Source organism: Phoca vitulina, unplaced genomic scaffold, assembly GCF_004348235.1.
Source record: "Phoca vitulina isolate PV1807 unplaced genomic scaffold, GSC_HSeal_1.0 scaffold47, whole genome shotgun sequence".
NCBI classification, from domain to species: domain Eukaryota; kingdom Metazoa; phylum Chordata; class Mammalia; order Carnivora; family Phocidae; genus Phoca; species Phoca vitulina.
In genome coordinates, this window is record NW_022589750.1 from 1,574,180 (window position 1) to 1,586,168 (window position 11,989).

An 11,989-nucleotide genomic window follows, 5' to 3' on the forward strand; every position below is an offset into this window, starting at 1 on the left:
CTCTCCCTGCCGTCCTGGGGGCTGAGCCCAGCATCCTGCCCCTGCCTGTCCCTGCTGGCCCCCGGGCTGAGGGCAAGGGTGCTGGTGTGCCGCAGCTCCTCATCCTTTCTTCTTCCACCAGAGGCTCCTTTCTCACCAAGAAGCAGGACCAGGCAGCCCGGAAGATCATGAGATTCCTGCGGCGCTGCAGACACAGGTGCTCCCTTCCCAGGCTGGGTCCCCCAGGGCACCTCCACACCCCCCGCCCCAGCCTCGCGGCGGCCCCATCAGCTGGTCTCCTGACTCCGTCCCCGTCTCTCTGCAGGATGAGGGAACTGAAGCAGAACCAGGAGCTGGAAGGGCTCCCCCAGCCCGGACTGGCCACCTGACCTGCGCCCCGCTTTCCTCACCGCCCTGGGGGCCGCTTCTGGCAGTCTTAACAGGGAGAGGACTCTCCGGGGGAGGGGAGCCCCCTGTCGGCAGCTGTCCCCCTCCCTAGGTCTCCGCCCTGCCCCACCTCAACCCCCTGGGTCGTGCCCCCACTCTTTCAGCCCCCCGACCCGCGAACCCCACCTCCCTGCATCTTCCGCCGTGACCTCCGGAGCCCTGCCTGCCCCTTCTCCACGGCCTCCTCTCTGCCTGCACCCGTCTCGACCCTTCCTGACTTGCCTTATTTATTTGTTGACGCGTCTCTGAATGTATCCGCCTCGGTCCCCCCTCCGCCGCGCGCCCCTCGTGTCGCAGGGCCGACCGCGCCCCCACCCGACTCCGCATGTTGGCGTGTGCCCCCTCCCTCTGCGGCCCGCCTCCCCTGTCGCCCGCCGGCGGCCCGCGGTGCCCGGGCCGGAGGGGCTGTGCGGGGGCGCGCGCCGCGGAGCCCGCCCCGTCCCCCCCGTCCCCCGAGGGGAGGGGGCCTGTACATACTGTAACATACAGAGTATAGTGAAGAATCTATTTAAGGCGCCGCGGGGAGGGCTGCACGGCGCGGCGGGGGCCCCCGGCCGGCTCCACGAGCACTTTCCACTTGTGCATGGGCTTGGTTTCTACGAGTTGCCATTAAACATCGCTGCACCAGCCAGCCTCCGGCCTCTGTCTGCGCGGCGCGGGCGGGCGGGGCCTCGGCCGGCGGGGGGCGGCGGGCGGGGCGGGCGCGGAGCTTTCCGCCTCCGACGTGTTTCCGGCCTTAAAGGCATTTCGCCCTTCCCTTTAAGACGCACCGCCCCTTCTCAGTCACTCCCAAGATGGCGGACCTACTGGGCTCCATCCTGAGCTCCATGGAGAAGCCACCCAGCCTCGGGGACCAGGAGTCTCGGCGCAAGGCCCGAGGTGAGGACCCCAAATCCACAACCGCCTTTCTTCGCCCGGTTCTCAGGACCGCACTCTTCCCCCTTCGGACGATGCCGCCTCCTCAACCTTGAAAGACCCCCTCACAGGCCCCTATGGAGACCCCCAGAGTCCGTAAAAGGACTGCCGGCCCGCCCGCTGTTCTTAGCGGCCGGTGATTGGCTGCCTGGAGCCGAGCTCCAGCCTCCCGCCTCTTGCCTACTGGCCTTCCGCAGTCCTTGTTTCCAATTCGCCGGTGGGCCCGCCCGTCCGCCGCTGTCGTGCTCTGATTGGCTGGCTGCCTCCAGCCCCTTGGCGTTCTTCGCCCCCCTCCCCCGCGCCCGGGCCCGCCTGCCGTCCGAAGAGGGCGTGTCCAGCTCGCGAGCCCCCCCCTCGCGCCCTATCCGCATTCCGATTGGCTCCGGGGCACGCCCGTCCGCAAGCCCTTCGCCCCCATTGGCCCCCTCCATTTCGGGTTCTGCCTACGACGTCTGGTCCGACCTTCCTCGGGCCCACCCCACCCTCAGCGCCTCGGATTGGTGGCCGGGCCCGCTCTGTGCCCTGCGCCCCTCCTACCTGCTTTCCCCGGTCCCTTCCGCGTCCCCGCCGCCCTTCCCTCGTGGGCAGCCGCCCAGTCCCGGCCGCACTGCCCCAGCCCCCCGGCCGTCCGATTGGCGCCCTCCCCGGCGGGCGGGCTCAGGTCCCTGCGCGGGGTCGGGCCGGGCCGGGCCGGCGGGCTGGGGGCCGCGCCCACCGTCCGGGAGCCCGCAGTCTGGGCCGCGCACGGAAGGGTCACACCCAAGTTTGACAGCCCCCTGGATGCGCCCCCGAAAGGCATTGTCCGGGGTCCAGACCCGCCCTGCAGGGGGCTGACGGCTGGCGGGGGGCCCTTCAGCGAGACGGGAGCCCCTGCCCCTGTGGGCAGACGTGTGTTCGAGACTTCCCGGGAGGGAGGCGACACGTGGGAACGGTAGCGGCCGTGGCTGGACCAGGAAGCTGAGGTTCAGGGTTCAGTCACTTGCCTGAGGTCACAGGGTTACTGAGTGGCAGGGCTTTAAACCGGCCTGTGATCGGTAAGCCTGCGCTCTTTTTTTTTTTTCCTTCTGTGTGGCCTACGTTCTTAACCTTAACCTCGCGCCACCTCCTCAGATGCGGAGGGGAGATTCACAGACCAGTTAGAGAACATCAGTGGTCAAGATAAGACGCACTGGTGGTAAAGCCCCTGAGATCAGACAGAGGAGAGACCCCAAGCTGTCCGCCGGGGTCCGCGGGGCGTAACTGGAGAGGAGGTGGACAGGCTACCTCGCCTGCTAGCAGCTCCCAGTCTGCAGGGAGACAAATAAGGAGTTACACTCTGTGGGTTCTCAGCGCACGCTAGAGTGAGTCTGGGAACCCCAAGTGCTTGGGCCCCAGGGGAGGCAGTGAGCAACTCTGACTCTCGGTGGGTCTAGGTTTGCAGGAGGAGGAACCCTAGGTGGTGCAAAGTGGTTAGGGAAACGGGAAGCGGTCCAGTGCAGCTGGAGGACCCCGATCGGTGCAAGTGGGCCGGAAGGACAGGGGGATTCGAAGTGGCCTGACAGAGGGGAGGGGGCGCCAAGACCTGAGCTGGGGGAGCACCCTCACAGCTCGCCTTGGGCACCTGCAGTCCCCAAGGAGCAGGGTGTCGGATCAGTCACTTCAGCGCCCTCCTGTCTGTGGGAGCGAGAAGTGGGGGTGTTACAGAATATAGGAAGTTAAGTAATTTCCCCTTTCCTGTGTAGACAGTGTGACAGTAAGCTCTTGGAGGCCAAGGCTGAATCTGCTCTCAGCTCCCCAGCGGTCCCAGGTCTCTGCATTGTGGGAATGGAATACGTGCTTGTGAATCACAGGGCCAAGCATGGTTCTCCTCCTCGCCACTCCCACTAAAGAGGGAGCTCTTGAAGGGAATGCTCTGTCTCAGTGTCTGGGCCACAGGGCCTAGCACAGTGCCAGGCACACAATGAGTATGCGCCGATGCTTGGAGAACAGGCACTGATCTACTCTCCCAGGGCACGCCAGACCTCGTGAGAAGCCTGACAGACTCTCCCCACCCCTGCCTCCAGCCCCAGCCTCATGCTGCCATTTCTCACCCCCAGAGCAGGCTGCCCGCCTGAAGAAACTGCAGGAGCAAGAGAAACAACAGAAAGTGGAATTTCGTAAAAGGGTGAGCCCACTGGAGATGGCAAAGGCAGCCTCAGGAAGGACTTCCAAGAAGTTAGAGTTGGAAGGTTGAGGACTCAGGTTTTCCCAAATGTCTCCAGTGAGAAGCCTGGAGGCCAGTGGCATGGAGGCTGGGGAAGGTGTGGGGGGCAAGGCCCGCTGGCCCGGCTTGGGAGAGGGGTTCTGGGGTGGAGCAGTCACCTCATGTCTTCCTCTTCTGTCTCCCAAGATGGAGAAAGAGGTGTCAGATTTCATCCAAGACAGTGGGCAGATCAAGAAAAAGTTTCAGCCGATGAACAAGATAGAGAGGAGCATCCTGTGAGTGTCTGTGGGCTAGGGGAGATGTGAACGGGCCAGCAGGGGACCCCTAAGAAGGGCGTGCTGGGCCCCTGGCGGCCCTACATACTCTCCCCTCCGGCCTCCCTACCCAGACACGATGTGGTGGAAGTGGCCGGCCTGACGTCCTTCTCCTTCGGGGAAGATGATGAGTGTCGCTACGTCATGATCTTCAAAAAGGTGAAAGGCCCAAGCCCCCCGCCCTCCTCTCTCCTTTTCAGCCTGCGCCCCCCAGGGGAGAGGCCTGCGTGAAGCCCGTGTGTGGAGCCCCGACCCCATGGTTCCTTTGTCCCCAGGAGTTTGCACCCTCCGATGAAGAGTTGGACTCCTACCGTCGCGGGGAGGAGTGGGACCCCCAGAAGGCCGAGGAGAAACGGAAGCTGAAGGTGAGCTCCGCCTGGCAGCCCACCCCCGGGAGGGGTGGGGACAGGCCCCCGAGCGCTGGTGCCTGGCCTCTGCACCCCTAGGAGCTGGCGCAGCGGCAGGAGGAGGCGGCGGCCCGGCAGGGCCCCGTGGTGGTGAGCCCCGCTAGCGACTACAAGGACAAGTACAGCCACCTCATCGGCAAGGGCGCAGCCAAGGACGCGGCCCACATGTTGCAAGCCAACAAGACCTACGGCTGCGGTGAGGCCCCGTGGGGGGCGGGCGCGGGGGCGGGGGCGCAGGGCTCCCAGGCCCTGCCCACACTCCTCTCCCACCCCCACCCCCCAGTGCCCGTGGCCAACAAGAGGGACACTCGCTCCATCGAAGAGGCCATGAACGAGATCCGGGCCAAGAAGCGCCTGCGGCAGAACGGGGAGGAGTTGCCGCCTACCTCCTAGGCACCGCGGCTCCCCGGGCCAGGGCAGGGGGCGGGGGGACAGGCTGCTGCTACCAGACCCATCCTGGAGCCCCACCCCCGCAGCCCCTCCCGCCGGCCTCACTCGGGCTGGGGGCGGTGGTCCCCGTGTCACTGTCGGAGCCTGGCTGTGTGCGTGCGTGTGTGCGTGTGTGCGAATGCGCAGGTGGGTATTTAACGTGTATCATTCTCCTTTCTCCTTGGAATTTCCTTCCCCGTGGGCTGGGATGACTTTACATTCAATAAACACTGTTGACCCAACGTCCTGGTTTGTTTGGACAGAGAAAGGTGGGTCCGGGGAGGAAGAGGATTTTAGGTCGAACAGTCTACGATGGTCGTGCCGGCCAAGGATGGCCAAATACTGGCACTTTCCTGGGGTTTATAGGAGATAGCATTCAAAGAGCACACTCGCTAGAGACAAACGGCCCGGCTGTGGCTCCTGGCTCCGCCGGTAAGGGAGACTTTCTCTGCCTTGGTTTCCCCACACGTAAAATGGGGAGAAAACAGTCACTCTCTGATGGCGCCAGTTCACAGAGAGCACAGGTCGGTATGTCAAGCGTCTGCAAGGGTTCCAGATCCTGAAAGCTTCGCGAGCGTGGGGCGCTCAGACCCCTGTCCCCACTCCCCGGCTCCCCCTCAGCCTCCTTCCGAAGTGTGAAGCCGTCCCTCCCCTTCCCTCCGTGTCCCAGCAGGTCACCCGAGTGTTCCTCCCTTCCTGCCCCCACCTCTCCACCTCCCGTCTTGCCCGGAGACCGGCATCCCCTCCGTCCCACCAAGGAGCACACCACCGTCTTGCTTGCCACCAGTGTTTATTCCCCCAGGGAAGGGCCTGAAGGCCTAGATGGGTCCTGTGAGGTCTTGGGGCCTGCGGCTTCTCACTTGGCCTTCGGGTTACGGAACTTGCGTCCCGCGAAGACAGCCTTGTCCCCGAGAGCCTCCTCGATCCTAGAAGGCAGGCAAAGTCAGAGCTGCACCCTTCAACCCAACAGCGCCAGGCTCCCCTCATCTGGGCCCGCCGCAGCCCCTGTACCTCATGAGCTGGTTGTACTTGGCCAGACGCTCTGAGCGGCAGGGAGCACCAGTCTTGATCTGGGGAGGAAAGGGGAGTTCCCATGGTTGCATGAGGCTGGAGGTGGGAGTGGCCTGTGGTGGCAGGAATCCAGGGACCCCAAGGAGACCCGTGGGTACCTGTCCCGTGCAGAGCCCCACGACGAGGTCAGCGATGAACGTGTCCTCAGTCTCCCCGGAGCGGTGGCTCACCATCACCCCCCAGCCGTTAGACTGAGCCAGTTTGCAGCTGGGCAGAGAGGACACTCAGTAAGGTGCGCCGGGGCCTCCGAGGGAAAGCCAAGGGCTGGGTGCGGCTTTTCCCTTCGGTTTGGGGGAGTGGGCTCTTTGCGGGTAGGGAACTAAGTTCTTTGGGAAGCAGGAGAGAAGGGGAGAGTTGATTTTGAATGTGGGCTCCTGAGATGCCGGTGGGAAGGAAGGGCAGAACCAGGGAGAGAGGAACCGCATGGGCTGGGCGTGGGGCATGGCAGGGTCACCGGGGCAAAGCCCTGGGGTCAGGAGGGTGGGGACGGGGCAGGAGCCGGGGCAAGTCAGACGCGGCAGGCCGGGCAGAGCTGGGGCGGAGGGAGGCTGCGGCCGCCCCAGGGCCAGCAGGCACTCACGCCTGGATGGACTCGGTCACTGAGCCAATCTGGTTGACCTTCAGCAGCAGGCAGTTGCAGGCCTTCTTCTCAACGGCCTGGGCAATCCTCTTGGGGTTGGTGACCGTGAGGTCGTCCCCCACGATCTGGATGTTCACCCCCGAGAGGAATGAGGTCCAGGTGGCCCAGTCATCCTGGTCGAAGGGGTCCTCGATGGAAACCACTGGAGGGGGTGAGGCAGGAGCCCGGGTAAAGGTCAGAGGGGCCTCACGGGGCGACAGGCCGGAAGAGTCGGGGTGGGGATTTCCGCGGGGCTGAGGACCGCGAGGGCCGCGGCGGTGGCAGTCACCGTGTTGGGCGGCCGCCGCCGGGGTCTCGGGCAGGAGCGACGGACCAGCTGGGGGTCTCACCAGGGTAGTTCTTGATGAAGTTCTTGTACAGCTCCCCCAGCTTCTCCCCAGTGATGTGCCGCGCGGGGTCGTCAGGGGACTTGAAGTCGAGGTCGTACTTCCCGTTGCGATAGAACTCGGACGCTGCCACGTCCATGCCGATGACCACCTTGTCGGGGTAGCCGGCCGCCTGGATGGCGGTCTTCAGCAGCTCCAGGGCTGGGGGAGGGGCGACAGGGCACCTGAGGCTCCGGGGCCCCCGGTCTCTGCAGCCCGTCCTCCGCGGGGACGCGGGGGGCCCCAGTCCTCAGAGCGCTCACACTGACCCTCGTTGTTCTCCAGGATGTTGGGTGCAAAGCCACCCTCGTCGCCCACGTTGGTGGCATCCTTCCCGTACTTGGCCTTGATGACCCCCTTGAGGTGATGGTAGACCTCGGCGCCGATGCGCATAGCTTCCTTGAAGGAGCTGGCTCCCACGGGCAGGATCATGAACTCCTGCATGGCCAGCTTGTTTCCAGCATGGGAGCCCCCATTGATCACGTTGAAGGCCTGGTGAGGGGGAGGGCGGGGGAGGGGCGGCTCAGACCCCGCCAGCTGGGAGGGTCCAGGCGGAACCCTGGCTTCCCGAATTACCAGCCGCGGCTCTAGAGGGAGTCCTGTCACTCCTCAGAGTCTCTTGTCTCGTTTGTGTAAGACGGGGATACCACCCGCTTTCCCGCGGGATCTTACGCTGAAAGTCAGACAAACGGACTGAAAATCAGGCCCCACGTGTGCCTGACCTGCGACAGCTAGCGGACAGCACTGACGGCAGGCCAGGCGCTGCCTGGGAGCCTTCCGTGGGGTCCCTGGGCTCCCTCCCTGCCCCCGGCACCCCTGTTAGCCCGGTCCTGTTACCACCCCCACTTCACAGACAAGGAAACGGGGGCAGAGAGCGGATGTGCGGACTCGCCTAAGATCACACCCCAGCAGACAGGCCAGCCGCGCCCCGAGCTCCCGCGCGAACGCAGTCCGCCCAGTTAGGGCGCAGTAAGGGGTCACGTTACTCCCGACACGCGACAGGGGCTTGGGTCTGATGGGGATTCGAGGAGATACAGAGAGAGGCCAGACCCTCGCCACGAAGCAGCTCCCGATCTGACTCGGGGACTGGGCCTAGCGCCGGAATGGGAAGGAGCGCGGGGTTAGGCCAAGGGAAGCAGCGGGGAGGCTCGGATTGTGGGAGAGAGGGCGGGGCCGGCCGCAGCTGGAGAAGTTCCATCTCGGGAAACCGTGTCTTTGGAGCTGGGTCTGGAAGGTAGACTTTCCAGGGGCCGCTCGTGCGCGGCTCACTGGTGGGGCGGCTCGGTCACTGTGGCACGGGGCGAGGGCGGCTGCACTCACAGGGACCGGGAGGACCAAGTGTGGGTTCCCGGCGAGGTCCGCGATGTGCCGGTAGAGCGGGACCCCCTTCTCTGCTGCGCCAGCCTTGCACACGGCCAGGGAGACGCCCAGGATGGCATTGGCCCCAAACTTGGCTAGAGGAGGCAGGCACAAAGAAAGGGTGAGGGCTTCTCCCGCAGGGCTTGGGGTCACCCCAGGAAGCATCCGCAACGCCAGACCACTGGGCATGAAGGGTGTGCTAATGGCGGTCTCCCCCAGGAGCCCCCGCCCCAGGGGAATGTGTCAGCTTCAAGTCTGTGTCCACGGCCCGGCCAGGCCTGGCGGAGGACAGGCACCAGGAAATGCCTGTGGAATGAATACAAACCCAGCCAGCCACGGTGTGCCCCACACTGTGGGACACAGAAGTAATCCTAACCAGAGCTCCGACCCAGGGTCCCTCCCCCTAGCCTTGCACTCACACTTGTTCTCAGTCCCGTCCAGCTCGATCATAAATTTGTCAACTTTTTCTTGATCCACGACGCTTAGTTTCTGGAAGGAGAGGTTGGGGGCGGGGGGGTGGGGGGGGAAGAGCAGAGGTCACATTTCTCAGGAGTCAGGGCATGTGCGGGAGGAAGTGCAGGTATTTGGGGGAGACAGGCTGGCGGGGCAAGCAAGGCCTCTCCCAGGCGTGAGCTGCTGGGGGTGAGGTGACAAGGACATGGGGGCAGGGAGCAGGCTCCCTCTTGCCTTTTCCAGCAGAGCGGGGCCTAGGGTCTTGTTGATGTGTTCCACGGCCTTCAGGACCCCTAGAGAAGCCGGGGGGGGGGGTTCAGAAATCTGATTTAATCAGGCTCCTTAAGAGCATTGGGTTCCAGTCCTCTACACCCCACGAGGCTGCTGAGGGCCCAGGTCCTGACCCCACCCACACACACAGGCTCGTCCGGCCACCGTCTTCCCTCACCTTTCCCCATGTAGCGGGATTTGTCTCCATCTCTCAGTTCCAGGGCCTCATAGATACCCGTGGAAGCTCCGCTGGGCACAGCTGCTCGGAATCGGCCTGGGTGGGTTGAAAGGGAACATCACACAGAGTCCCCTGCACCCCCAAAGGGCCAAAGTATGCTGAGCCCAGGGCCGGGGGCCAGTGCAGAGGGAGACTCCTGCTTCTCCGGACCAGGGAGCCAGGATGGAAGGGGAAGAACTCTGGGGAAGGGGATCCCCGAGAAAGGAGAGCATGTGGGGCAGAACTGGGAGGGAGGGGGCAAGGACCCGCGGGGCTGGAGTCTTCCAAGGCGAGGCCACTCCAGAGGCCTGTGTTACCCTTGGCCGTGTGCAGGTCCACCTCTACTGTGGGGTTGCCCCTGGAGTCCAGGATTTCCCGGGCAAAGATCTTCTGCATGGCCATGGCTGCAAGGCAGGAGATGTGACTGAGTGTGGACAGTTGATCCCTGAAGGAACCCGAAATCCCTTGCCCTTTAAGAGTCTTCCCCACCCCAAGAAGGCAGGTGCGGGAGCTAAAAATATCCCACAAAAAGGTCACAGACCAAAGAGGCTGGCGCAGCCCCCTCCCCCACTCAGAACAGCTCCTGTTGCACCCCCAACCTAAGGATCCAGGGACCTCTCCTTTAACTGCACCCTCTGCACGGCTCCCAGGCCCCCGCCCCATAGCCCGCAGAGCTGCCCTGAGGCCCTCTCCCTCGCCCTCCTGCTTGCTGGCCCTCAGACCCTCTCCTGCTCTGCCGGTTCTCCTCTTCCCGCTCCTCGGTCTCCTCCAAATCCGTGGGGACCCCAAATTCCCCACCTGGCTGCAACTCTCACTCCCCTTCTCCATCCACCTCTGCCTGCCTTTCTTCACGGTCTGGTTCTCTGCCCTGGGTACCCCCCATCCTGCTTGCTCCAACCCTTCCACGTCTTTCTCAAGCACCCCAAGTCCCGGGAGGAAGAAAAAGCTGAGAGCTCCCCCCACTCTGTCCAAACCAGCACCACCCTCACCCTTCACCCCTTCACCACCCCCATCCTCTGGGACTGGAGGGTTCACCAGACCTGGGATGTCTTCGCTAGGGGTTCGGGGTGAGCTCCGAGTCTAGGTGGCAGCTGGGACAGTGTCAGCTCACCCCCTCTCAGGCTGGGCATTTATCCCCTAGCCACCCCGCGCCCCAGCCAGCCCCGCCTCTCTCCCTCTCCATCCTCCCCCTCCACACTGGGCTGGCAGCCAAGTGCCCACTACAGCCGAAAGCAGCAACCTTTGTCCCTGGGCACCTGCCCCCTTCCCAAAGGTCAATGACTACCCCTCCTTCCTCTCTGTCCCCCAATAAAAGCCCCTACTTTTAATTCCAGCTCTGGGGAGGGGCAGGGGAGGGCCTTCAGATCGGGGGTCTCTCCCTTCGCCAGGATTATATTTCCCTTTTGCAAAGGTTGAAGAGGGACTAGTGCCCTTTAGCAAAGGCCAGCGGTAACCTGAGCCCTGCAGGGCTGGGGAGGGGGCCTGGAAGAGGGGCTGCAGGATTGACATCCACACGTGCTCAGCTCACTTGGCAGGCGCCCGGCTGCCTCTGCCCTCAGTCGGAGGAGGGGCCGGGGTCCCGGGCAAGCTCTGAGGCCTCAAATGGAATCCTCCACTCGGAAGGCGAGAGGGTCTCACCTCTCAGGGTCCTCATGGCGGCCTCTCTGGGCCCCTCCCCCCCCCGCCCCGGGCCAGCAAGGGGGTGGGGGAGGGGGTAGGGAGCCGAATTTAGACGGGCCCTCAGACTTGGCGCGGCTCCCCGCTGATTGCGCCGGGCCAGCACTTGTCGCCCAGGGTGCAGATCGGCAGCCGGGAGCCCTTCCCGGCCGACCGCGGGCGCCTCGGGCCGCGGCCCCAGCCCACCAGTGAATGAGGTTCCTCAGCAGGGCACAAAATGAATGGCAGGAGGAGGGGTGGCCCCCGCGCGCGTCTGAGCGCGGCGGGGCGGCTCTGGGGGGCCGCGCCCCGACCTCCGCCGCAGCCCCAGCCCGGACACGCGGGCACCTGGAGGCTCGTCCTCTCCCCCGCCCCGTCCCCGGCTCCGGCCGCGCCCTCGGGACTTTTCCACCCCGGGGTCGGTGTGCGGCGGGCCAGAGGTCAGGAGCCGGCCGGCCAGGAGCGCCGCCACGTGCCCGAGCGCGGCCCCGCCCGGGCGGCCCGGTGACTCAGCCGCGCGGCTGTCGAGGAACGGGCTCTGGGGCCGTCGGGGGCTGGGGGCGGCCGCCCCGCACCGCGCCCCGATGGCCGGCGGGGCGCCCCTCCCCCAGGACCGGAAGCGGCCCAGCCCCGCGGCGGCCCTGCGCCCTCACCTGGGCCGCCGCGGGGACCCCGGCCGCCCCTTCCCGCCGGGCGGCGGGCGAGCGCGGCGCGCGCGACTTCTTAGCCTAAGTTTTACCGAAAAGAAGAAAAAAGAACCCGAGGGCCCCGAGCAGGAGGGGACTTTCCCCGTCTTGGAAAAGTTGCAAAGCTTGCAACCCCCCGGTATTCTTCCGCCCGGGAAAGTAGTCCCGCCCCTGTCTCCCGCGCCCAGTGACCTCTGCCGCGCCGGGCCAAGGGGCACGGCCGGTGACCCGAACTGCTGGCGGGGTGCGTGTGTTGGTGGTTGGGGGGAGGCCGGGTGGGGCCGGGACGTGGGGCGCGGAGGCCTGCCTGGGGGCTGGAGCTGACCCAGCTTGTGCCCCTCGGGCAGATCCTGGGGACACGAGTGTGCCCCCGGTGGGCGCCTTCAACTCTGAAGACAGCCGGGGTATTCGGCCACCTCCCCCTGGGCTCCCGCATTTCTCGACTGAAAAGAACCGGGGGGGGGGGGAGCCGTGGGCCCGCGCGCGCCGCGCCCCCGCCCCTTCCGCCCGGCGGGAGACACGTCCCCGGCCCGCCCGCCTGCGCGGGGGGTCCCGCCGCGCGCGCGCCCTGCGCGCCCGCGCAGCCGGCCGCCGGCCCT

At 65.5% G+C, this 11,989-nt stretch overlaps 3 protein-coding genes across 10 annotated transcripts in view; 2 read left to right on the plus strand and 1 right to left on the minus strand.

Annotated features, from left to right (window-relative positions):
• The window catches only part of CAMTA2 (calmodulin binding transcription activator 2), a 15,002-nt gene extending 13,943 nt beyond the window's left edge, over positions 1 to 1,059 (plus strand). For all 5 annotated transcript variants that reach the window (XM_032431880.1, XM_032431881.1, XM_032431882.1 and 2 more), the window contains 2 exons: positions 122 to 196; positions 305 to 1,059. In XM_032431880.1, the coding sequence (XP_032287771.1) occupies positions 122 to 196; positions 305 to 368 (139 nt within the window). In that variant the 3' untranslated portion in view covers positions 369 to 1,059. The remainder of the gene's footprint in view (positions 1 to 121; positions 197 to 304) is intronic.
• A 103-nt stretch (positions 1,060 to 1,162) lies between these two features.
• Positions 1,163 to 4,826, plus strand: SPAG7 (sperm associated antigen 7). Its single transcript, XM_032431946.1, has 7 exons — positions 1,163 to 1,305; positions 3,417 to 3,484; positions 3,710 to 3,798; positions 3,912 to 3,996; positions 4,113 to 4,202; positions 4,284 to 4,440; positions 4,528 to 4,826. Exons 1-7 carry the CDS (start codon positions 1,221 to 1,223, stop codon positions 4,635 to 4,637), a joined length of 684 nt encoding a protein of 227 aa, XP_032287837.1. The 5' UTR covers positions 1,163 to 1,220; the 3' UTR covers positions 4,638 to 4,826.
• Positions 4,827 to 5,443: 617 nt separating this feature from the next.
• On the minus strand, positions 5,444 to 11,627 carry ENO3 (enolase 3). Of its 4 annotated transcripts, none has more exons than XM_032431943.1 (12): positions 11,444 to 11,627; positions 9,366 to 9,452; positions 9,010 to 9,105; positions 8,796 to 8,854; positions 8,528 to 8,597; positions 8,070 to 8,203; positions 7,019 to 7,241; positions 6,714 to 6,911; positions 6,325 to 6,526; positions 5,843 to 5,951; positions 5,685 to 5,743; positions 5,444 to 5,599 (listed from the first exon to the last, which is right to left on the minus strand). In XM_032431943.1, the coding sequence occupies exons 2-12, from the start codon at positions 9,448 to 9,450 to the stop codon at positions 5,530 to 5,532; spliced, it is 1,305 nt and encodes a 434-aa protein (XP_032287834.1). In that variant the 5' UTR covers positions 9,451 to 9,452; positions 11,444 to 11,627; the 3' UTR covers positions 5,444 to 5,529. The 4 variants fall into 4 exon arrangements, with proteins under 4 accessions (XP_032287834.1, XP_032287835.1, XP_032287836.1 ...); XM_032431944.1 differs by lacking the exon at positions 11,444 to 11,627 and adding an exon at positions 11,358 to 11,397; XM_032431945.1 differs by lacking the exon at positions 11,444 to 11,627 and adding an exon at positions 10,577 to 10,967.
• Between the last annotated feature and the right edge of the window lie 362 nt (positions 11,628 to 11,989).